Here is a 23,848-nt window from a genome sequence, read left to right as displayed (position 1 = left end):
AAAGACTGATGCTCAAGCTGAAACTCCAGTACTTTGGCCACCTGATGCAAAGAACTGACTCATTGGAAAAAACCCTGATGCAGGGAAAGATTGAAGGCAGGAGGAGAAGGGGTTGACAGAGGATGAGATGGCTGGATGGCATTACTGACTCAATGGACATGAGTTTGAGCAAGCTTCACGAGTTAGTGATAGATAGGGAAGCCTGGCTTGCTGCAGTCCACTGGGTCGCAAAGAGTCTGACATGACCGAGCGACTGAACTGAACTGATACCAACTAAATGTCTTGCAGAGGTCAAGACCTTATAATGTAAAAGCACTGGTATAGCTAGTCTGAATTGCAAAACTTTAGATCCAGCTACACTTCTCTTCCCTCTTGACTCCATTTCAATAGAATGATCAATTACACAGCTGTAAAGCATTTTGTAAGAAAGTTTGGGGTTTTGCTTTTTCTGTATACTGAATATTCAAATTGTTGTTCATTCCACCACAGGGATCATTATGAGTATTTAGAGAGTAGGATAAGGGGAACTTTAAGAGGTTTAAGAATTTATGCAGAACGAAGCTTAGCACACCCCCACCATACATGCTGGGGGAGGAGGCAAACTTCTAAATATGCTAACAATGTCTTGCACAAGAACATGTGGTAAATTAGTGGGCAGAGCAAAATGATCTCTAGGGACTTGCTCTTAAGTTTCCTGACCAGAAGATCATAGTCTTTTCTCACAGATAAGAAACCTCAAGCCTCAAACCAATGAAACATAACTTAGAGAATGGCCCCATAGGACTTACCTCCTGTTAGCATGAGGGCACATTTGCACATGCAGTTGTCATTATCAGCATCTTTAGTGCTGAAATCAGCACCATGCAAGATCAGGCTGCTCTGTTTTCCTGCTGTCCCAGTGTGACCCTTCAAATACAACCTGAAGTTAAAAAAAAAAAAAAAAAAGATAAGTCATTCAATAGAATAATAGAACCCAGAAGATTGGTTTGTTGAATGTTTGGCTTTTTCATAATTTTCTCCCTTCTCTGAACTCAGCCCTTCAACAAAATGTTTTATAAGACCAAAGCTCTCTGAACAAAAGAAAGAGAAGTTGGTAGGAGGAAAAAAGAAGGAAGGGAGGAGGAGGTAAGATTCCACTTTACAGACAAGTACAATTCTCCACCTGTGGGTAGAGAAGTCAAGTGAACCTTAGGACACATCACAATGAACAAAACTAGAGGAGACGATGGAACTACAGTTGAGCTATTTCAAACTCTGAAAGATGATGCTGTTAAAGTGCTGCACTCAACATGCAGCAAATCTGGAAAACTCAGCAGTGGCCACAGGACTGGAAAAGGTCAGTTTTCATTCCAATCCCAAAGAAAGGCAATGCCAAAGAATGTTCAAACTACCACACAATTGTACTCATCTCACACACTAGCAAAGTAATACTCAAAATTCTCCAAACCAGTCTTCAACGTGAACCATGAAATTCTGGATGTTCAACTTGGATTTAGAAAAGGCAGAGGAACCAGAGATCAAATTGTAATCATCTGTTGGATCTTTGAAAAACCAACAGAGTTCCAGAAAAACATTTACTTCTACCTTGTTGACTACACGAAAGCCTTTGTGTGGATCACCACAAACTGTGGAAAACTCTAAAAGAGATGGGAATCCCAGACTCTCTTACCTGCTTCCTGAGAAATCTGTATGCAGGTCAAGAAGCACCAGTTAGAACTAGACATGGAACAACAGACTGGTTCCAAATTGGTAAAGGAGTACGTCAAGGCTGTATATTGCCATCATGCTTATTTAACTTATATGCAGAGTACATTATGTGAAATGCCAGGCTGGATGAAACACAAGCTGAAATCAAGATTGCTGGGAGAAATATGAATAAACTCAGATATGCAGATAACACCACCCTTATGGCAGAAACAAAGAAGAACTAAAGAGACTCTTGATGAAAGTGAAAGAGCAGAGTGAAAAAGTTGGCTTAAAGTTCAATATTCAGAAAACAAAGATCATGGCATACGGTTCCATCACTTCATGGCATATAGATGGGGAAAAAATGGAAACAGTGACAGACTTTATTGTTCTGGGCTCCAAAATCAGATGGTGACTGCAGCCATGAAATTAAAAGACACTTACTCTTTGGAAGAAAAGCTATGAACAACCTAGACAGCATATTAAAAAGCAGAGACACTACTTTGCCAACAAAGGTCCATCTAGTCAAAGCTATGGCTTTTCCAGCAGTCATGTATGGATGTGAGAGTTGGATTATAAAGAAAGCTGAGTACTGAAGAATTGATGCTTTTGAACTGTGGTATTGGAGAAGACTCTTGAGAGTCCCTTGGATAGCAAGGATATCCAACCAGTCCATCCTAAAGGAAATCAGTCCTGAATATACATTGGAAGGACTGATGATGAAGCTGAAACTCCAGTACTTTGGCCACCTGATGCAAAGAACTGACTCACTGGAAAAAACCCTGATGCTGGGAAAGATTGAAGGCAGGAGGAGAAGGGGTCGACAGAGGATGAAATGGTTGGATGGCATCACCAACTTGATGGACATGAGTTTGAGCAAGCTCCAGGAATTGGCGATGGACAGGGAAGCCTGGCTTGCTGCAGTCCATGGGGTCGCAAAGAGTCAGACATGACTGAGCAACTGAACTGAACTGAAAATTCTCTATAGCTTGTGTGCTTGATGTTTGTTTTACCATATATACTCAAACTTATATTGTCCTGATAATGCAAGATCTACCAAAGGAAAATGGGTTTATTTTTATTGCTGTAAGTATTAATCTCTAAACAAAATACATAGAGTGTTGCTATAGCTTCTATCATTTTGTTAATATTGAATATTGATGATGTGCTAAAGGGTACTTACTCTGTGACAAGCACTTTGTTAAATGCTTTTCTGGTGTTATTTAATTTTTATAGTAAATCTGTGGTTCAGGTATCAACATCCCAATTTTTCATTCTAAGCTCAAAGAGGGTGATGGCAATTGTTGATGATAAAATCCAAGTTCTTATTAATCATTATGTATTCACTAAAGAAATGTTTGTTGAGCACATACAATGTATCAATAATTGTTCTCAACATTTAAGATATATCAGCAAATAAAACAAATGGAATGTCACCATGCCCTGAGGGACCTACATTCTGGCAGTATACCTAAAATTAATTTCAAAACTCCAACTGTTTAACCGCAAATATGGCATTCTTCAAAACCCTGCTTTACTCTCTAGGAAGATTTCTCATATAAAATTTGACCTATATTATGGGCTCTCCAACAGTTTCCCATACATCAAATCATCTGGTTATCTGTGAAAAAGACCTACTCACTAGACTGAGGAATGTATGGTTTCAACTCGCATCTCAGAGTACTTTTGCACACTATCCAAGGAGAACATTTTGAAGAATATTTGTCTAGAATTCAAAAACTAGTGAACAAAACACAGTAGTTGCCTAATGTAGTTCCCTCACATCTGCTCATTTCCTATGGACCTGACATGCTGCTTTCATATCCATCTGGATACTTTGAACAAATGCAAACTTGCTCAGCTCCTTCACTGGCTCCTCAGGACTCAAAATAGTTAAGGTTGTCAGTAGCCTCTGTTTGATATTCAAAGTCTTCTCTGATTGAGACCTTCCCCTCTCTCTAACTCTGCCTAATATCCCTCTGTTCTCATTCATCAAAGTCATCTAGCAATACTCCCTTCAAATCCATGTGTGTTACCGCTTTTGTGCCTGAGTCTCATTTATGAATCTTCTCTACCCACGGTACATATAATGGGTGATTAAATCTCTCTATGAATGAGATGCTACTAGGATTGAGACCAGCTCTGAACAAAATTTTACATTATTATTAAATAGATAATAAATATCAGTTAATATTTTGAAGATACATATGTAAATATATTTTCCATATAAATATGATGTGTTTGCACCTAAGGACATGTACTGTCCCATTATTATTTTGTAAGGGTGATATGTTTTTAGCAAATAACAGTACTGTTGTATGACTGTGCCAAAATAGTTTACAAATACATTCTGCAGAGACTTTTCAGCAAGAGCGAAACATACAACTAAACCCTCCCCAAGTTTCAGTTGTTTCAATAATTAATAGAACTTGTAGCTAACAGAACATTGAAGGAAGCTTCTAATGCTGAATTATCACATAAAAGCTTACATTTTAAAACTCTGGAGATGTCGAGCTAAAAGTCACTCATCACACAAATTGTAGAATTTCCAACTGGGAATTTGCATTTTACATTGTAGGCAGCCCATGTGGAGGTGAGTTTCACCAGGGGAAAGCAAGGTGAGAGGTTACCAAGGGGAGTCCTAGGAACATGTTACCTGAGTGAATTCACCAGACCCTCAAGATATGGTCTGAAGTTTTAAAATTATCACTTTATCAGCCTCTCAGAGGCAGACACACAACTTGGAAAACTGAGGGAGACTTATGTCCGGTCTCCATTTACAGTCAAAATAGGGCGCCCAGTCTCAGGTTCTCCTTGGGAGGGAGTTTCACACAGAAAGCCAAATTATAATCAGAAAGTTGCTTTGTTGGTGAACACAGAATCGGAGTCTGGGGAGAAGGATGAATGACTTCAAAATTAAGTAGCTATGACTCTGCTGGCCTGAAATCTCCCTCTCCACTGGGAGTGGGTAAATTTAGCCCACAGGCGCTCTTGGATGAGTGATGCTAATTCCCACTCTGATTCTTGGATTCTCTATAATTTGTGATGACTTTCCTTCTTATTGGTTTAAGGTAAGTCAATACCATTTTCCCTGCAGTAGCTTTAAGCTGACTAATGGGGATAGACTTTCCAGGACACAATGATTTTCTACATTGTATTTTGTGGGTAAGTGAGCAGAAATGTTAAGTTGATAGTAACTGAGTGACTGGATATACTGAACATAATTTATACTTTTATGTGTGCCTGTACTAAGTTGCTAGAGTTCAGTTCAGTTCAGTTCAGTTGCTCAGTCGTGTTCAACTCTTTGCAGCCCCATGAACCACAGCACACCAGGCCTCCCTGTCCATCACCAACTCCCGGAGTTCACCCAAACCCATGTCCATTAAGTCAGTGATGCCATCCAACCATCTCATCCTCTGCCTTCCCCTTCTCCTCCTGCCCTGAATCTTTCCCAGCATCAGGGTCTTTTCCAGTGAGTCAGCTCTTCACATCAGGTGGCCAAAGTATTGGAGTTTCAGCTTCAGCATCAGTCCTTCCAGTGAATATTCAGGACTGAATATTCCTTTAGGATGGACTGGTTGGACCTCCTTGCAGTCCAAGGGACTCTCAAGAGACTGCTCCAACACCACAACTCAAAAGCATCAATTCTTCAGTGCTCAGCTTTCTTTATAGTTCAACTCTCACATCCATACATGACCACTGGAAAAACCATAGCCTTGACTAGACGGACCTTTGTTGGCAAAGTAATGCCTCTTGCTTTTTAATATTGCTTTTAAGTTGCTTCAGTAGTGTCCAGCTCTTTGTGACCACATGGACTATAGCCCACAAGGCTCCTCTCTCCATGAGATTCTCCAGGCAAGAATACGAGAGTGGGTTGCCATGCCCTCCTCCAGGGGATCTTCCAGACCAAGGGATCAAACTTGTGTCTCTTACGTCTCCTGCACTGGCAGGTGGGTTTTTTACTGCTAGCACCACTTGGGAAGCCCTAATACTTTCATATGAGGGTTGTAATTTAAGCCTCATCATTTGCAAGGGTTTCTTTGTGTTACCAAGGCAATGGGAATGCACAATTAGAAATATGGGAAATAGAGAAAAGCAAAAAGAATTACTCTTGACATTATAGTTTATATACACTTAGTCTTTTCCTTGTTTTTTTCCTCTCCAAATAGAAAATATTATTTATATCTAATGAAGGAGACACAGGTTGCATCTCCAGGTTGGGAAGATTTCTCAGAGGAGGGCATGGCAACTCATTCAAGTATTCTTGTCTGGAGAATCCCATTCTCAGAGGTGCCTGGTGGGTTACAGTCCATAGAGTTGCAAAATGTTGGACAGGACTAAAGTGAATGAGCATGCCTGCATACATGTAATACCTGATTATATTCTATAAACAATTCTGAACAATGGGATAAAGCTTCTGCCCACAGGCTCATCTCAACTGCACTCCAGAAGTAATCGCTTATGTTAGTTTTGTAGCCTTTAAAGTTTCTTCTCACATAAACACAAATGAAGATAAAATAATGTTTTTAACAACACATTTTTCATATATGATTTTATGACTATATTTCCATACCACCATATATACTTCTTCAACATCATTTGGAAGCTGTTCTATGAGTATATCATCAATTGTCACAAGTTTAAGAGTGTCTTTATATATCTGCATACATATATGCACGTATATATGTTAGGGTTAGAATAAATTGTAGAATAAATATCTACAATGTTGTTTTGTTATGACCTGCACCAGCACGCAGCTCATCAACAATGTTAGGATCTGTGGTTAAAAGGAGACATTTTTCTAGATCCACTTTAATCAAGACTTGAAGGTCTTACAATCCTGTTAGCTCCTCTTTGTATTACTGACAAAAATCTTACGACTAGTCTCAATGTCTTGAGCCCTGATCCTTCCCCTTCTCCTTAGAATCATTCTCCATGTGGCTCATGCGAAACATGCCTCTCATTGTAATTCCTCTGCTCTGATTAAAATCCCTCAGTTGTTTTCCCAACACATGAAAGGTACAGTCCAAGTTTCCTATTGTAGTTTATAAGGACTTTGAAGATCTAGCCCTCCTCTACTTTCTCCCACACCAACCCCACACCTCCCATCTCTTATTTCATGCACACATACATAATGCTCCAGGCTTACCAAACACTTAATCCCTCAAAGCATCATATCCTCATTTCTCTGTCCTCTCTTCCTGGAAGGCCTAGAATTTCTAGCTGCTGAACCCCTACTCATCTTTGAAGATTTATTTCAAGTATAATCTCAAAGAACACCAGATGGATACCTTTATGATGAAACTTAACTGTGCTATATTTCAGTTGCCTTTTCTTTTCTTCTCTCATAATAAATTGTAAGCTCCTTGGGGCATAAGATGTGTCTGATGTATCTTACACAAATGAATCACCAGAATCTAGAATAAACAGTGCCTGATACTGAAGGAAAGCTCAATATTTACTGACTAAAGAAATTATGAATATGAACTCATGATTTGTATAATTAACTTTCAGTAGCCTAAAGGTAGCAAGTAAAATAAAATCCAAAAAAAACATAGCTCTAATAACTAAAATATGCCTGGCCCAATTTTCAGAAAGACAGCTTTTGCATCTTATTTAGCCAGGTACTCAAAATCCCACTTCCTTGTCAACCAACTGAATAATTTAAAAATACACACACACATACACTTCTCTTGATCTTTCCAATTCTGTTTTTGTTCTCATATTCTCAGAGACTCCAGGATATGAAAACATGTCTGATATATTACACAGGTAGAATAAAGGAAGAGAACTTATGTCTCAATTCTCATTAGTTCTTATGTGTTATTGAATGTCTCATTTGTATTGTGTGCATAGCCAAACGATATCGGAGGACATTCAAAATATAAAAATGTTTATGGTAAAATCTTTAGCTAAAATTACTTCAAAAACAAAAAGCCAAATAAGGAGTAAAATATTTTCTTAAGGGCCTGCCCAGTCTAGGGATCTTAAAAACAAGAAGCAGAGGCACAGGGAAGTCCCAAGATAGTGCACTGTAAATATTGCGACATACGTGGCTGCAATGATTTAAAAGTAGAAGTGAGGGGTTGGCAAAATAGGGGCAGATAGTCAAAAAGTAGGAACTTCCAGTTACAAAACACATCTTGGGGATGCAATGTATGTATGGTGATTATAGTTAATAATATTGTATTATATACTAGCAAGTTCCTAGAAGAATATATCTTAAAAGTTTTAATCTCAAGAAAACAAAATTTAACTATGTATGGTGATGGGTGTTAACTAGCCTTATTGTGGTGATTATTTTGCAATATATACATATAGGCATATATTAAATCACTTTGCTTACACCTGCAACTAATATAATGTTATATGCCAATTATATCTCAGTAAAAAATAACAGAAGAGAGCAATATTTTTAGGAACAGTGGATTTTTGACCATACAAGTCTGAGCAGAACTTGTAATTTATACACAGGAGTATTCATCCCCTCTGTTTATATTCTTAACATGTTGCAGGGGGCTCCTTATATGCTTCTAAGCAAGAGTTGTTCTCTTGCACTGGGAAATAGAGATAGTATTTCTTAGATATAATTTTTTCAACACTCTCTTAAGATATTTACAAATGAGGACAAGTGTGCTTCTGCAGAGTCCCACAAGGATTCTGGGAGTAATGGCATAATCAAGGATAGGTCTCTTCACAGTTAAGGGGCTCATTCGTTCTTAGCAGCTATTTAGCTAGCACAGAATAGCAATTATTAACCCAAAGCTAACAATCATATTTGGTTATTTGATAGGGCCAGACTAAGTGCTGGCCATTCACTAATGCCAAGTATTTTTTCTAGTTAGATAAGAAAACTTATTTGAATTGAGCCTCAAACAGAATATTTATGTGGTTCTTTTTATTAGAGGTTCTGGTTAATTTCTAAAAGCTTTTTGTATAATTAACTATCCATGACTTTCTCTTTTCTACTTATGGAATGTCACTTTACAAAAGAAAAGTCAATATACAGAAGGGCCAAAGTCAGCCTTGCATCTGACTCTGCTGAAAGGACTTAAAGTGTGAGTCACTGGAGAGAATGCTTCCCCCAAAATAACACTATGAGAATCTTGGATATTTATTTCTTGTGTTCAGCCAGTGTAGATGTGGCTTACATGAAGGATGATGTGTTAGGGGATAAAAAGCAAATGTTATTTCAGAGCAAAGAATTTGGCTTAGGAACTGAAGTATGAAGGATGCTAAAACAACAACAACCAACAAAAAATAACAATAGCACAAAACCCCCAAAGAACACCATTAGTTGCGACCAAAAAGGCAGCCACAAAATAAAATCATGGCGTTTATCCTTTTAAACCTATTTTCCCTAATTAAGGAAAAAAAATTCAGTGACAGGTCAGTGACTGTAAAGAATGTCAGTATTTTTATTTTTTCAATTAGCATCTGAAGGGAAAATGAAACATTCATACTGAAATTAGTCATGATTTTTTAGTCATTCTTGTTGAAAATATACTTTTTCTTTCACTTACAGGTTTCAATAACTAGAAAGACTAGAGCATATTTCCTAATGAATGTGGGACAATAGTGCATTCTATTATGGAGAAGTAGGTTTCAATATATACAGCTGTATCATAAAGTGATTCTATAATTTTCTTTTCTTTAAAATAAGCAGCCCAATACCATGCATCCAGTTTCTCACTAATTTTGTCTACTTAAGGGACTGTTATACCTCTCATGTTTTTACATCTTCACTGTACTGGGGGTGGGACGAGGGGAGGGTCTCTTTCATTATCCAAGGCAGTGGGAGTTGTATGTATGACAAATTGAAGTTTGGCCTCAGAGCCTTTAAACAGTAGACAGACTCTTAGATATCTGAACTTTAAGGTCTTACGTACTGACAAGCTGAGCAGATTTTTATTTTGGCTGAGTTCTCTCCCTGCCACCATATGGAACTAGTTTGTCTTTTCCACAATCACTTGAAGAAAATGCAAAATAACCCCCACGGTTCTCTTTCAGAGCCTGGTAGCAATGACTCAATTTGACAGAGTTTCCCAACACTGTTATGTCTTCTGGTCGCTGCTCCAGGGCTGTCTCTGCTTTAACCACCCTCCCTGCCCTGCCCCCACACTACTGAAAGGGCTGGGCACCAGCAAAGAGTGATACCAGAACTTGTCTTTTAGCACTGAGTTTAAATGATATAGGTAACGTCTTTTGCTGAAAGTAAAGACAATATTTCTCTTGTCAATCTACATAGAGAGAAACCAGTGTTTGCCTTAGTGTAGACTTCTAGCAAGATTAGACATTTATTTGGTGTCATGAAGAGGTATACAATGATTAGTATTGTATGAAAGAAGGTAAGGGAAAAAAAAATCAAAAGATGCCAAAGTGTTCAAAAAGTTTAGTGGAAAAAATTAGCTTTGGAAGCTATGGATGACTTGGACTTTGCAGGAGGAATGAAGAGGATATTTTCAATAAAAGGGGTGTGAAATTCATAGCATAATTAAAGTGAAGTAATTTAAGATCAAAAAAGGTAAGATATAAAGGGGACTCATCAGTCCTTTGAATGTGTTGGGAATGTCAAGTGAAAAGGCAGGCAAAGAACTTATTTAGATACTAAGCACTTAAGATAGATTTTTATTCCTTTTTTCATTTCTATTAGTATTTGAAGCTGAAAATTACTTGTTTTGTTTTCATAAAATGGTCTTTTTGTTAAGTATAGAGTTCTACAGTGGGAATTACTAAGGCTGGAAGTCTTGAGATAAAGACAAGAATATAAATTTTATCTTAGCACAAAGAAGACTTGAGCTCTATATTAGCCATTTCTAATATAGTAAACTCATCTCTAGTTAAACAATGTTTTCTATTTCTTTTCAAAATAGCACCATCAAGATAAACATTTTATTCTCTTTAAATAAAGAGATTGTGCAGGATTGTGCAAGCACATCTTGGGCTTATGAATGACCAGAACTTTACTGAATTGATTCTTTGCTCTCAAGTCTAAAATCAACCATCTTTCAAGACAAAGTATTATGCAGGAAGCCTTTTCTCTTCTTTCTCCTATAAATTGCTGTTGCACAGATAAGTTGCTTCTCCTGTGGCATATCTCATTTTGCCTGTTGTAGGATTTCTCTTTATATATGTGTCTTTTCTTCCTCATCAGACTGTTGAGCATTTGATGAGAGCTCTTCCTGTCTTAGTCATCTTTGTAAACTCCATATATGATTTACATGATAGGTATTAACAAATACTTATTGAGTCAATATGAATTAAGAATTCAAACTGTTAAGATTTACTTATCACAAGAGATTGTTTATATGTAGTAATATTTTAACTCCAATAATACAATTATGTTTTACAATTCAAATGCCGTGGGCTTTTTTTCTATGATTTGAAATTTGTCCAATATTAATGATCTAATGGTCTGCTCAAATATTATTGGGACAATGTTTTAATAATGATGGAATTAGTTTGTGGCTGCCACCAGAAATCTGAAGAAACATCTCATGGAATAAACCATTAAAGCAAATACGAGAAATGAGAACATCAAGTTTGACCAAGGGATCTGTAGGTATACATAAGTTCCATTCCATTGCATAATTCCCTCTGGAACATAGATATTCATTTTAAAGATGTGTTTCAAAAGCTTCATCTTCTTTGTTAGAGGATAGAGGTCTTTCCAATGCTGAATTTTAGGACTGCAGTCTCTGTTGGAGCAGGCAGTATTAAATGTGCCATCTTCTGCTACACTATTTTTCCTATGCTAGAGACATATTCTGTTACTGTACTGTCCATAGGTGAATGGATTATGTACTTATTTGCAACAGCCTGTAAATGTGAGAAGATAGGAAAATATGAAGTAAAGTTGGTGCACCTATGAAAAATAGAGTGAAGATATGCCTATGATAGAGAGTTGTATGACAGTGATCTATATTCATAGTTATGAATGTGTAAGTAGAAGGAAAAATTCATATGAAGTTTCAAAAGAAAAGAGAATGTGGGTAGGAAGATTAAAAGATCTAATAACATATGGTTGGCAAATTAAAAATTAAGGACAAGATAGAGATGGAGAGATACTTAAGTATATAAAGATCAACAAGATATAGGTGGTTTGGTACAGAGTAAATATGAATGAAGAAAATGATTGACAATAAAGTCACTAACTAAAATTTTTCCTTCTTTCATCTCCCCACTGCCCACAAAAAGTAAACATATAAAACATGGGCTTCTGGACTGCATTATGTACATTTGCATATGAGTGTCTATAGACCTCAAGAGATAACGGAACAGAGTTGGGAGCTTAATCGTCTGGGGATGCGCTGTAGCTCTTATCCTTTCTGATCCTCGGTTGCCTCATCTATAAAATGAATCTAATACTAGTAGATGTCCTTCTAACACTGATGTGACAAATAAATGAAGTAATACATATAAAGGGGCTTCCCCAGGGGCAAAGTGGAAAAGAATCTGTCTGCCAATGCAGGAGATGCCAGAGATGCAGGTTTGATCCCTGGCTTGGGAAGATTCCCTGGAGAAGGAAATGGCAACCCACTCTGGTATTCTTGCCTGCAAAATTCCATGGACAGAGGAGCCTGGAAGGCTATAGTCCATGGCGTTGTGAAGAGTTGGATGCAGCTGAGAAACTGAGCTCAATATATATAACTCAATAAATATAAAAGTCTTGAAAAGATTGTTGCATGTAGAGTACTTATCAATATTAACAAAAAATTAAACAAATAAAACTTTCCTAACCAATAACTATAAACAACAGAGAAGCACAGTAAACATTAGCTAAACAAAAAAAGTCTAAATTAAACAAGCAAAATGTATCTGTCATTGGTACATATGCATAAGCATACTGAAAGTGACAAAAATAGTGAGATAGACAGGCAGCTAAATAAGACAAATATGTAGGCAATAAGCTGGAGAAATAAAAGATGAGAAAAGGCCAGTTTTCTCAAATTAATAGGCCCCATTTCCTTTGAAAGTTTTTCTCATTTTTATACAGAGCAAGCAGAATACTAAGCACAAAGAACAAGAAACCAGAGTCGCTTTGATGACCACCTAAGTTAAGGTCTACATTATTTTGAACCCAGAGGCCTGAATAATAATCCTTTAATTCAAAGGTCCGCCCAGTCAAGGCTATGGTTTTTCCAATAGTCATGTATGGATGTGAGAGTAGGACTATAAAGAAAGCTAAGTAAGTGCCAAAGAATTGATGCTTTTGCACTGTGGTGTTAGAGAAGACTCTTGAGAGTCCCTTGGACTGCAAGGAGATCCAGCCAGTCCATCATAAAGGAGATCACTTCTGGGTGTTCACTGATGCTGGGAAAGATTGAGGCAGAAAGAGAAGGGGACAACAAAGGATGAGATGGTTGGATGGCATCACTGACTCAATGGACATGAGTTTTGGTGAACTCTGGGAGTTGATGATGGACAGGGAGGCCTGGCGTGCTCTCGTTCATGGGGTTGCAAAGAGTCGGACATGACTGAGCAACTGAACTGAACTGAATTCAAACATTTATTCTTTAATAAATTAAAATTATAATCTTTTGAGAATCCTATGTTTTTCTTGGCTGAATCCAGTATATACATTTTTTCCTTTCTTTACTTATAATTGATACTTGGAAAAATCCCTGAAAATATCACCCGTTCCAACCTATATTTTAATTCTCATTTCTACTTTCTGATATCTTCCTTCATGACACTGTCTTTTTAAGTTGGCATTATCTGTTCGCAAATGGAACTATATCATTGGTAAATCACCAGAATTTGTGTAGTGTATTAGTTCAGTTCAGTTCAGTCGCTCAGTCGTGTCCGACTATTTGCAACCTCATGGTGTATCCTAATGGCATTAGTGTATTACTCTAACCATCATTTAAGAAGGAGTATCTTATCTTATTTGCTTCTTAAGCCTCAGATGTTCTGATGCAGATATGTAATTCGATACATATCTTTAACATGATCAGTGGAAGATGTGCAAGTGTGAAAAATGCCTGAGATAGCAAGGGTCATGGAAATCTGTGGTGTGATTAAGAAAGGAACATTTCCAAAATTACAGGAAATTTCAGCCCCAAATAATCAGAACTTCAGAGAAGCCAGTTTCATTTATTCCCTAATTCTATTATGATTGCTTAGTATAGTATTAATTTTCATTATACATATTTAAACTGTACACTCATTTTTCATCTAAGTTTTGACAGCATAGATTTTTAATGTCCCTTTCTTGACTTCAGTTCAGTTCAGTCATGTCTGACTCTTTGTGACCCTATGGACTGCAGCACGCAGGGCTTCCCTGTCCATCATCAAATCCAGAGCTTGCTCAAACTCATGTCTGTTGAGTTGGTGATGCCATCCAACCATCTCATCCTCTGTCGTCCCCTTCTCCTCCTGTCTTCTAACTTTCCAATGAGGTCATTTCCAATGAGTCAATTCTTTGCATCAGGTGGCCAAAGTATTGGAGCTTCAGCTTCAATATCAGTCCTTCCAATGAACATCCAGGACTGATCTCCTTTAGGATGGACTGGTTGGACCTCCTTGCAGTCCAAGGGACTCTCAAGAGTCTTCCCAATACCACAGTTCAAAAGCATCAATCCTTTGGTGCTCAGCTTTCTTTATGGTCCAACTCTCATAACCATACATGGCTACTAGAAAAATCATAGCTTTGACTAGATGGGCCTTTGTTAGCAAAGTAATGTCTCTGCTTTTTAATATGCTGTCTAGGTTGGTCATAACTTTTCTTCCAAGGAGCAAGCATCTTTTGGTTTCATGGCTGCAGTTGCCATCTGCAGTGATTTTGGAGCCCAAGAAGATAAAGTCTGTCACTGTTTCCCTATCTATTTGCCATGAAGTGATGGAACTGGATGCCATGATCTTAGTTTTCTGAATGTTGAGTTTTAAGCCAACTTTTTGACTCTTCTTTCACTTTCATCAAGAGGCTCTTTAGTTCCTCTTCACTTTCTCCCATTAAGGTGGTGTCATCTGCATATCTGAGGTTATTGATATTTCTCCTGGCAATCTTGATTCCAACTTGTGCTTCATCTAGCCCCACATCTCTCATGATGTACTCTGCATATAAGTTAAATAAGCAGGGTGACAATATACAGCCTTGTCATACTCCTTTCCCAATATGGAACCAGTCCATTGTTCCATGTTTAGTTTTAACTGGTGCTTCTTGACCTGCATACAGATTTCTCAGGAAGCAGGTAAGGTGGTCTGGCATTCCCATCATTTTAAGAATTTTCCACAGTTTGTTATGATCCACAAGATCAAAGGCTTTAGCATAGTCAGTGAAGCAGAATTAGATGTTCTTCTGGAATTCTCATGCTTTTTCTATAATGCAACGGATATTGGCAATTTAATGTCTGGTTCCTCTGCCTTTTCTAAATCCAGCTTGAACATCTGGAAGTTCTTGGTTCATGTATTGTTGAAGCCTCGCTTGGAGAATTCTTGACTTATGTTAAATGTTAATATAATGTAGAACTTTGATAAGAATGAGTTGATCAGTTTTTCTCAGTTAGATGGTTGCATTTGTTGGAAATTTATGATAAATTCTTTCTCCATTAAAAACAAAATGGTAAACTCGCACTCTGTTATCTCTGAGTGCTTTTGCACAGTGCTGACAGAGTACACTCTATTCTGTACATGTACAAAAATGTATCTTCCTGAAAGCTGTAACAATGAAATCCCATTTCTCAAAGTTCAGAAATACATACTATAGCGATTTTCTGTTTTTAGTTCTAAAGAAAAATAATGTTCTTCTAGTATTCCTCCCTTTTTCAAGGATACATTTAAAAAAATGAGTGCCAAGTGAATTACACAGCACTGAGACCCCTGTAAAGAACATAAACAGTCTCTTAAACTTATTTCAATTTGGCATCACGTGTGGCTGAGTTAGTTCTGAGTGAGTGGCTCACTGACCAGACCTCTTCTGGTGCCTAGCAGACCAGGCCAACAGCCATCTCCGAGAGTATATGGGTTTGCTTTTTAACAAAAATTAAGCCAGGACATTGTAAAACTTATGATTGAAACTGGTCATTTTTCTTTTTTTTAGTATAAACAAGTTCAAGGGAGGTAGTTTTGTTCTCATTTTTATTTCTGTCTAAAGAGCAGCAAGAAGCTTTCTTTCCAGCATTCCCTAGGGGAATACAGAGGAGAAGGAAAGGGTGAATAGAATGCTGAAAACCATTTGGAGACACTGTTTGAGGATTTTTGCAAAGAGAAAATATGTTCTCTTGTACTTGGACAATGTGTTGTTATAAGTTCTGCAAATTAGGTTTTAGATTGTTCTCTTGACCAAAATCATCAGTATACTTCTCTCCACAATTAATGTAATATAGAGTCCATTTCTTTATCATGTAATATGGCCTTTGTTTTCTGTAGCACAGCAAACCTCAACATATAAGATACTTGCTTTTGTCTAACTAAGGCAGGCTCTCTTCCACCTCTGGGTCTTTGCCCACATTGCTCCTTCTGGCTACAATCACAAGACTTTCCTCCTTCTGCCACCATCCTCCATACAAGCTTTGTGGACACTTATTCTTCACAAATAACCAAAAATTTCCTCTAGGAAGCTTTTCCTGGTCCCCTTTGATCTCCTCCAATGAACCCCATCCATCCTCAACCTCAGCCAAGTTGACCTCTTTTCTTTATTGCCCAGGTTAGCTTAATTCCAAGGCTTCTTACTATGAAGCTGAATCACACATAAATGCAAGCAAAATCTGTGCTTGTTCATTTATTCTGGGGAGAAGATACATAGCTCCAGCAAAACTTTCAAAAGATCTATAATTCCTTGATCAAAAGCCAAAACAGTACAAAACAAATAAATCAAATGGGCATGTTAAAATATACTGTAGCTGAAACTTTTAAGTCAACTAACCCATATTTTCTTCCATCTCTTCATTTATTAGTTCCACAAGACCAGTAGGGATGATGTTTCCTTTCAGTGTCATTCAAGTATTGATTCTGCCAGCATCATCTGGGTATACTTGGTAGGCTTGAGATACGTAGGTTCTATCCCAGGATCAGAATCTCTGGATGTGAGATTCAGAAATCTATACTTTGGATAAACACCTTAGTTGACTATATGCATACTCAAATTTTGCAGATAACTGAGCAGTACCCGTACCAAGGAAATAATAGCAACATGGTAAATGTTTGATGGGTGACCAGCTGACTGAATAAATGAATGAATGCAGATTCTGATTTCAAAAGAATTGTAACAGCTATTAAGAGAGTAATTTTAGTGAAGTTACATAGATTAAAGCAAAACCATATTCACGTAAGAGAAAAAACAAAATAATTATGAATATTGGACCATTAAGTATATTATAATTATTATTTAATATCATTTACTTCATGCCAAATATTTTAAACAATTGGTGTCACAACATTGTGGTAAATATTTGCAGAATTTTAAAATATGCCTAGTATTCTTTCTTAGGAGAAGAATTACATTTGAATATGATATGCTTCTTTAATGTCTTCTAACCTAGAGCATATTTGAAAATATTGACTTAATATCTCTAATTGTCAGCATACGCTCTAGGTTAGAAGACATTAAAGAAGCATATCATATTCAAATGTAATTCTTCTCCTAAGAAAGAATACTAGGTATATTTAAAAATCAGATTATAAATAAGTACAAACTACTCATTTGCTCTTTAACACATCCATTATTTTTAAGGCACACTGAATTAAAATAATTATTTTACAACAATGTTGTGACACCAATTGTTTAAAATTCTGTCTAGAATTGATCATAAACACATGTGAGGAGAATGAAGTGTTTTTCATTTGCAGTCTAAAAATGAATAAGACTAAAATTATTCTTTCTCCAGGTATTTAGTTGAGTTTCTGGGGCAAGTAATAAAACAGCACTTTTGATTCTTTGGGGCTTCCCTAGTGGCTCAGAGGGTAAAGTGTCTGCCCACAATTCGTGAAACCTTGGTTTGATCCCTGGGTCAGGAAGATCCCCTGGAGAAGGAAATGGCACCCCACTCAAGTATTCTTGCCTGGAGAATCCCATGGATGGAGGAGCCTGGTAGGCTACAGTCCATGGGGTTGCAAAGAGTCAGACACGACTGAGAGATTTCACTTTCTTTTTCTTTCTTTTGATTCTTTCAATAAAGAATGAGCAGAACAGTTTAAGCACTTGTATGTTAGTATCAAAAGAGACATATCTAAGCATTCTGCAAATATTTGGCATGAAGTAAATGCTCAAGTAAAGGGCTTTCCTGCTGGCTCAGATGGTAAAGAATCTGCAGGGGACCTGGGTTGCTAATGTCCTCTGGAGAAGGGAATGGCTGCCCACTACAGTATTCTTGCCTGGAGAATTCCATGGACAGAGGAGCCTGGTGGGCTATAGTCCATGGGGTCGCAAAGAGTCAGACACAACAGAGCCACTCACACTTTTACTTTGGGAGTCCCCTGTGGCTCAGTGGTAAAAGAATCTGCCTGCAATAAAGCAGACACAGCACAAGCCGTGAGTTCAATCCCTGGGCTGGGAAGATCCCCTGGAGAAGGGAATGGCTAAGCACTCCACTAACACTCCAGTATTCTTGCCTGGAAAATCCCATGGACAGAGGAGCCTGGGGAGCTCATTCTATAGTGTTGCATAGTTGGACACGACTTGAAAACTAAACACACACAAATGTTCAATTAATATAGAGAAGGCAATGGCAACCCACTCCAGTATTCTCGCCTGGAAAATCCCCTGGTAGGCTGAAGTCCATGGGGTCACTAAGAGTCTGACACAACTGAGTGACTTCACTTTCACTTTTCACTTTCATGCCTTGGAGAAGGAAATGGCAACCCACTCCAGTGTTCTTGCCTGGAGAATCCCAGGGACGGGGGAGCCTGGTTGGCTGTTGTCTATGGGGTTGCACAGGGTTGGACACGACTGAAGCGACTTAGCAGCAGCAGCAGAGTTAATTGTTATGATTATACTATCAGCACAGAATTTATAGTTGAGCATTTAATGTTCATATATAATTTTTAGTTGCTAAGTTGTGTTTGACTCTTTTGAGATGCCACGGACTGTATCCCTCCAGGCTCCTCTGTCCATGGGAATTAAAAAAGAAAAGGATACTGGAGTTAAGTTGCTATTTCCTTCTCCAGGGGATCTTCCCACCAGGGATCAAACCCACATCTCCTGCCCTGGCAGGTGGATTATTTACCACTGAACCATCAGGGAAGCTTCATGGGTAACTACTTACAGTTGAAATGAGTAAAGGTTCTCAAAAATAAATAAATCATCCACAGAGAAAAAGCACTGTATTAGTTACAGGGTAGTCAATATTTTATATTGTCATTTTCATCAGTTAAAAACTTTTCACTAAAAAATATAACTAAATCTCATACTTTCTGATAAGTTCACAGTTATTTACCTGTGATTTCTAAAAAACAAACAAACAAAAAAACAGTTTACTCACTTAGTGGCAGCTATCAAAATTGTAGGCAGAGTACTTAGTCCTTGTAACCCACAAACTACTTATTTATGACAGCAATAAAGCATCCTTTTCCAGAATTAACCAGCCGAGGGAATAAGATATGCCTTACATTTATTTTACTAACATTTTATTTCATTTGCTTGGCATCATGCAAAATAGAAATTCTTCCATAACTTTTGGAGGTTAAAAAAAATAAACAGAAAAGTCTGCAGTTGAATAGATCAAAGAAATGAATCTCATCCAAGTAACAATCCAAGAAATTAAAAAATAATACTTTATTAAAAACCTTGCATGGAAACTGTCCTATGTTGCCATTCTTTACCATAAACCTCTGGATATTGACTTGGTCTCTGAATTTCTAGCATCTGGATCAATAATGGCCACATAGTAATCAGCTGTGTTTGCTGAATTCACAAAAGATATCTTTGTTGATATGTCTTTCATATACTTATTAGAAAGTGCTTCCCTTCCAGACATAGGCCATGCATTGTAGAGAGGTCCCTGCCCTCCTAGAAATGGCAGTCTAATAAGAGGGAATAGTCCATTACAACCCACTATGATAAGAAGTCTGATAAAGGCATGCAGAAAGCACAGGAAGAGCACACAGAAGGGGCTCATTACCCAGCCTGAAAAGCAGAGCTCTACAGTCTGAGCTAAGACAGTCAAGTCAGGAAAGAGGTTAAACTCTTGAAGGACAAATGTTAAGCTGTGTGTATTTGCCTCACCCACCATGTTTTGCACACTGCTGTTGCTCATATTTATTGAACAGGGTAATAAAAACATTGAGTGGAAAAAAAATTGAATGAATGTGAGAAAAGATCATGAAGACAGGCTGCGCTTGGGAGCTAAGTCCTAAGTCTCTGACATAGTACTAGTTGTCTGGCTCTCCTCTTTGCTCTTAGCATCGTACTCCATCATTACCTTTTTATACTCTATAAAATGCAATACCTTACTACTTGCAGTTCGCCTAATGAGACATACTGGGTCTCACTTACAAGCTTTCACACAGGCTATTCACTCTTCTACCTTCAATTTGACTCATTTCTCCAGCTAAATCTAATTGGCCATTTTAATGTCAACTTAGGTCACCTCTTGGAGGCCTCCCCAGTCCCCTAAAATTGGTTAGGTCCCCCTATTAATGCCATATTTCTCTTTATCCCTGAACTCACTATGTTCATGGCACTGTAATTGCCTGTTTGTCTGTCTGCTATCTACCCCTAGCTCCAAGGCATATGAGTATAGACATGTGTGAATACACACATACATGACTGTACTGAAATATCTCTGGAAATATTACCCTAGGACAGCACATAATAGAAAATAACAAATATTTTCTTCATTGAAGATAGAACCTTCATCATTTCAGTGGTGGCCAATATTTAGGAGGACCCCCCGCAGTGGGATCATAGGACATTTCTACAGATTACCTCCTGGAGGCAGCGTTAGCTGGTTCTAACAATCTTTGCCAATCTACACATTTCCAGGACAGTAGTTCTCTGAGCCCCAGCATTACTCATGCTGGAGCAGCAATCCTGGGAATTCTTAGACCTAGCAGCATCAAGGTGTTTCTCATCTTGGAAAAATCTAAGACTCTGGAGACTGACATTAATCTGCATTAAAGTCAAGAGATTTCTTGACTCTTAAGAGACCTGAAGAAGACACAGAGTGACTTTGTAAGATCATGTCTTTTTCTTCTTGAAATACTTCATCTCAGTTTAAGGATTATAAAATACAAATTTTGTTAAATAAAACAATTCCTTCTCTGTTTTAGAAAGCATAACTACAACATAGTCTAAATAAAAGTAATACAACTCCCAAGTTGGAGAAATTATTTGAAAATACAAATAAAACTACTTAAAGCCTTAGGTTTGATATCTAGGTTAAAAATTTAAGAGGCTAGAATCTGCCAAGAGATTTCCTATGTGTTTATTTTCTACCTTGATTGATCCAGAACTGCTGAAAGAAATAAATTTCCCCTTAGTATTTCAACACATATGCTACTGTTCTATCTAGGACCATGCAGCCCAGAGGATCAGAAAAATTAAAAACATTTCACTAAGAATTGAAAAAACTTTTGAAATACCTATAAAAAATGCAGGACTTAAATTTACGTGGGAGACTCAAGAGAATTCTTTTCAATCCGCACTAATTTGTTTTGTCCATAAAATACATACATGGTTTGGGAAGACTTTAATGACTGAAAAAAGGGATTTTGGAATTGGAAAGACTTCATCCTTTTTATCCCTCCTTTTTACTCCTTTTGCTCTTCAGTTTACTTCTGAGTACCTGAAAATTGGGAAAGTAAGGTAACTTGTTCAAGGTCACCCAGAAAAGTAACTAGAGATCCAAGTCTAGAGTTCATGTCTTTTGATTACCAATGCAATATTTTACCCAATACATAAAACTGCTTCCCAATAAAGATATTTACCAAAATAAACTTTGTGCCAAAAGATGTTTAATGGCTAAATTATTTTTAAGTTGCTTTTTTGGGTAATTTTGTTTAAACATCTTATTTATCTCTTTCATCTGGATCGATCAAGGTAGAAAATAAGCACATAGGAATCTCTTTCAGAGCAAGGCTTTACCATAGCCATAGACAGTTCTACCCTGAAAGCATCATTCATTCCCAACAAATAACAGGGGAATGATAAAATGAGAAGAATATCCCCAAACTATAAATATAAAGTATATTTATAAATATAATGGCATGATTACAATTATAATCTAAAATATAAATTAAATAGTTAAACATTATCATTCAGATTTCATGAATACAAACTTTCTATTGGCTTAAAGAAGAGCTATTTTTAAGCCTGTCATTATACTATCTGTAATCGAGAATTCATTAATTGAGTTAATATAAAAAGATCAAAGGAATAAACTTCAGAGAACAAACTAAACCAAGAATGGAAAAAATTAACATGCAAAGTTACTTGACAAAATCATATGCAAAATTTATCTCCAGTTGGTAAATCCTTATTTTTCCAGAGTATACTAATACAGTACAATGTACTACAAATGTCTGAGGCACTAGAAGGGGAAAATCAAAGGGATATTGTAGTAATAAAGTCCCCACGACCACTTCAATCAACACAAATTAGCTTTATGTGACATACCTTGTAAGAATTTTCTTTATAACTACATATTCTGTTGCCAAGAAATCTCACAAAGCTTAAAGTTATTAAACTCAGCCCAACCAGTAATGGGACAAAATGACCATTTGTGTCTTTGAATATGATAAAATGGGAAGTACATAGTATCATTTATCTAGCATTCTTGTCTAAAAAACGTAATTTGAATCTCATCAGAAAGAAATAATCAGATAAATTAATAAAGAGACATTTCTGAGGAAAACTGACCATGATTTATTTCTGAGGAAAACTGACAGTGATTTTTTTTTTTAAATACTAATGATGAGTGTGTGATAGACTGCTCTCAGTAAAAGATGACTAAAGAGACCTCAGATGCTTTGAGGGAATCTGAACTAGGTCCTGAATCCAAAGAAGTAAATAGATAACTACCAATCAGTAAAAGACATTTTGGGGACAGTGGTGGTGGAGAGTTGAATTTTAATAGAGGAATATACTAAATTTTTTATTGAATAAATAATAAACATCTTGAGTATGATAAAAATTGAATTAAACAATAAAACATCTTTCATAGTTGTATCGCACTTAATCTTGCCCAATACAAAAATATGTTTACAAACTCTTTCTAATTGGATTCATATAACAAAATGGTGAGAACTACAGAAGAGAGGACATTATCCCCACCTAAAGATGAAAAAACTGAGGTACAAATTTATTATGTGATTTGCCCAAGTTTAGGCTAGATTATGCTACTGTCAACGTGGTTAATCTGAGAACTATGTTTCTTAGAATCTCCTTTGTACTGTTTCGGGTTAGAGTTGGCCCAGAGAGGACTTTGCATGAGACTTGGTGGAAGTAAAGCATGGTCTAGCTCTCAGATTAGCAGTAAGTATGAAGTGTGGTCTGGCTCTCAGATTACCATTAGATATGGTAATGCTCAGGGTCAGAGGTGTCCAGCACCTCTCAGCTTGTCCTCTTTCTACTCTGAATCTGGCTTGCTTCCCCCCATGCTAAGTATGTGTCCAGACTCACCGTCAGATGCTTGACTGCACAGCCCCAGGTGACATCGTTAACAGCTTTCTGAGATCTCTTCTGCTGTGGTCCACTTTGGATGTACCTGATTTCTCAAATTTCCCTGCTGGCTCCAGTTTCTCCACCACCACACTGGGGTTCAAGTATATGTGTTACTGACCCTTCCTCTGATTATTCACCTTCATCTTCCAGAACATCACTTCCAAACTCATTTTATATTTGTGTAAGGTGAAATATGTATAAATAAATCCCTATTTCCATAATATTCATCAAACTTTTGTTTCCCTGACTGAACTCTGACTGATGGAACCAAGTTGGCTTTATGGATAGTGAAGCCAGATTTCACTATTTAAGTTTCCCCATCTTCTGATTCCGGGCTTCCCTTGTGGCTCAGCTGGTAAAGAATATGCCTTCAATACAGGAGACCTGGGTTTGATCCCTGGGTTGGGAAGATCCCCTGGAGAAGGGAAAGGCTACCCATTCCAGTATTCTGGCCTGGAGAATTCCATGGACTGTATAGTCCATGGGGTCATAAAGAGTTGGACACAAGTCCAGGGCTCTTTCTGGTAGATCATAGTATATCCCTAAACCCACAATTAAATT

At 37.3% G+C, this 23,848-nt stretch overlaps 1 protein-coding gene across 1 annotated transcript in view; it reads right to left on the bottom strand.

Annotated features, from left to right (window-relative positions):
* Positions 1 to 23,848, bottom strand: part of ANGPT1 (angiopoietin 1) — a 298,338-nt gene that overhangs the window by 12,404 nt on the left and 262,086 nt on the right. Inside the window, exon 8 of the mRNA XM_069600381.1 lies at positions 789 to 919. Coding sequence (XP_069456482.1) covers positions 789 to 919 — 131 coding nt within the window. The remainder of the gene's footprint in view (positions 1 to 788; positions 920 to 23,848) is intronic.

This window comes from Ovis canadensis, chromosome 9 (genome assembly GCF_042477335.2).
Source record: "Ovis canadensis isolate MfBH-ARS-UI-01 breed Bighorn chromosome 9, ARS-UI_OviCan_v2, whole genome shotgun sequence".
In the NCBI taxonomy this organism is placed as follows: Eukaryota; Metazoa; Chordata; class Mammalia; order Artiodactyla; family Bovidae; genus Ovis; species Ovis canadensis.
This window is presented reverse-complemented; position numbering and strand designations above follow the sequence as displayed.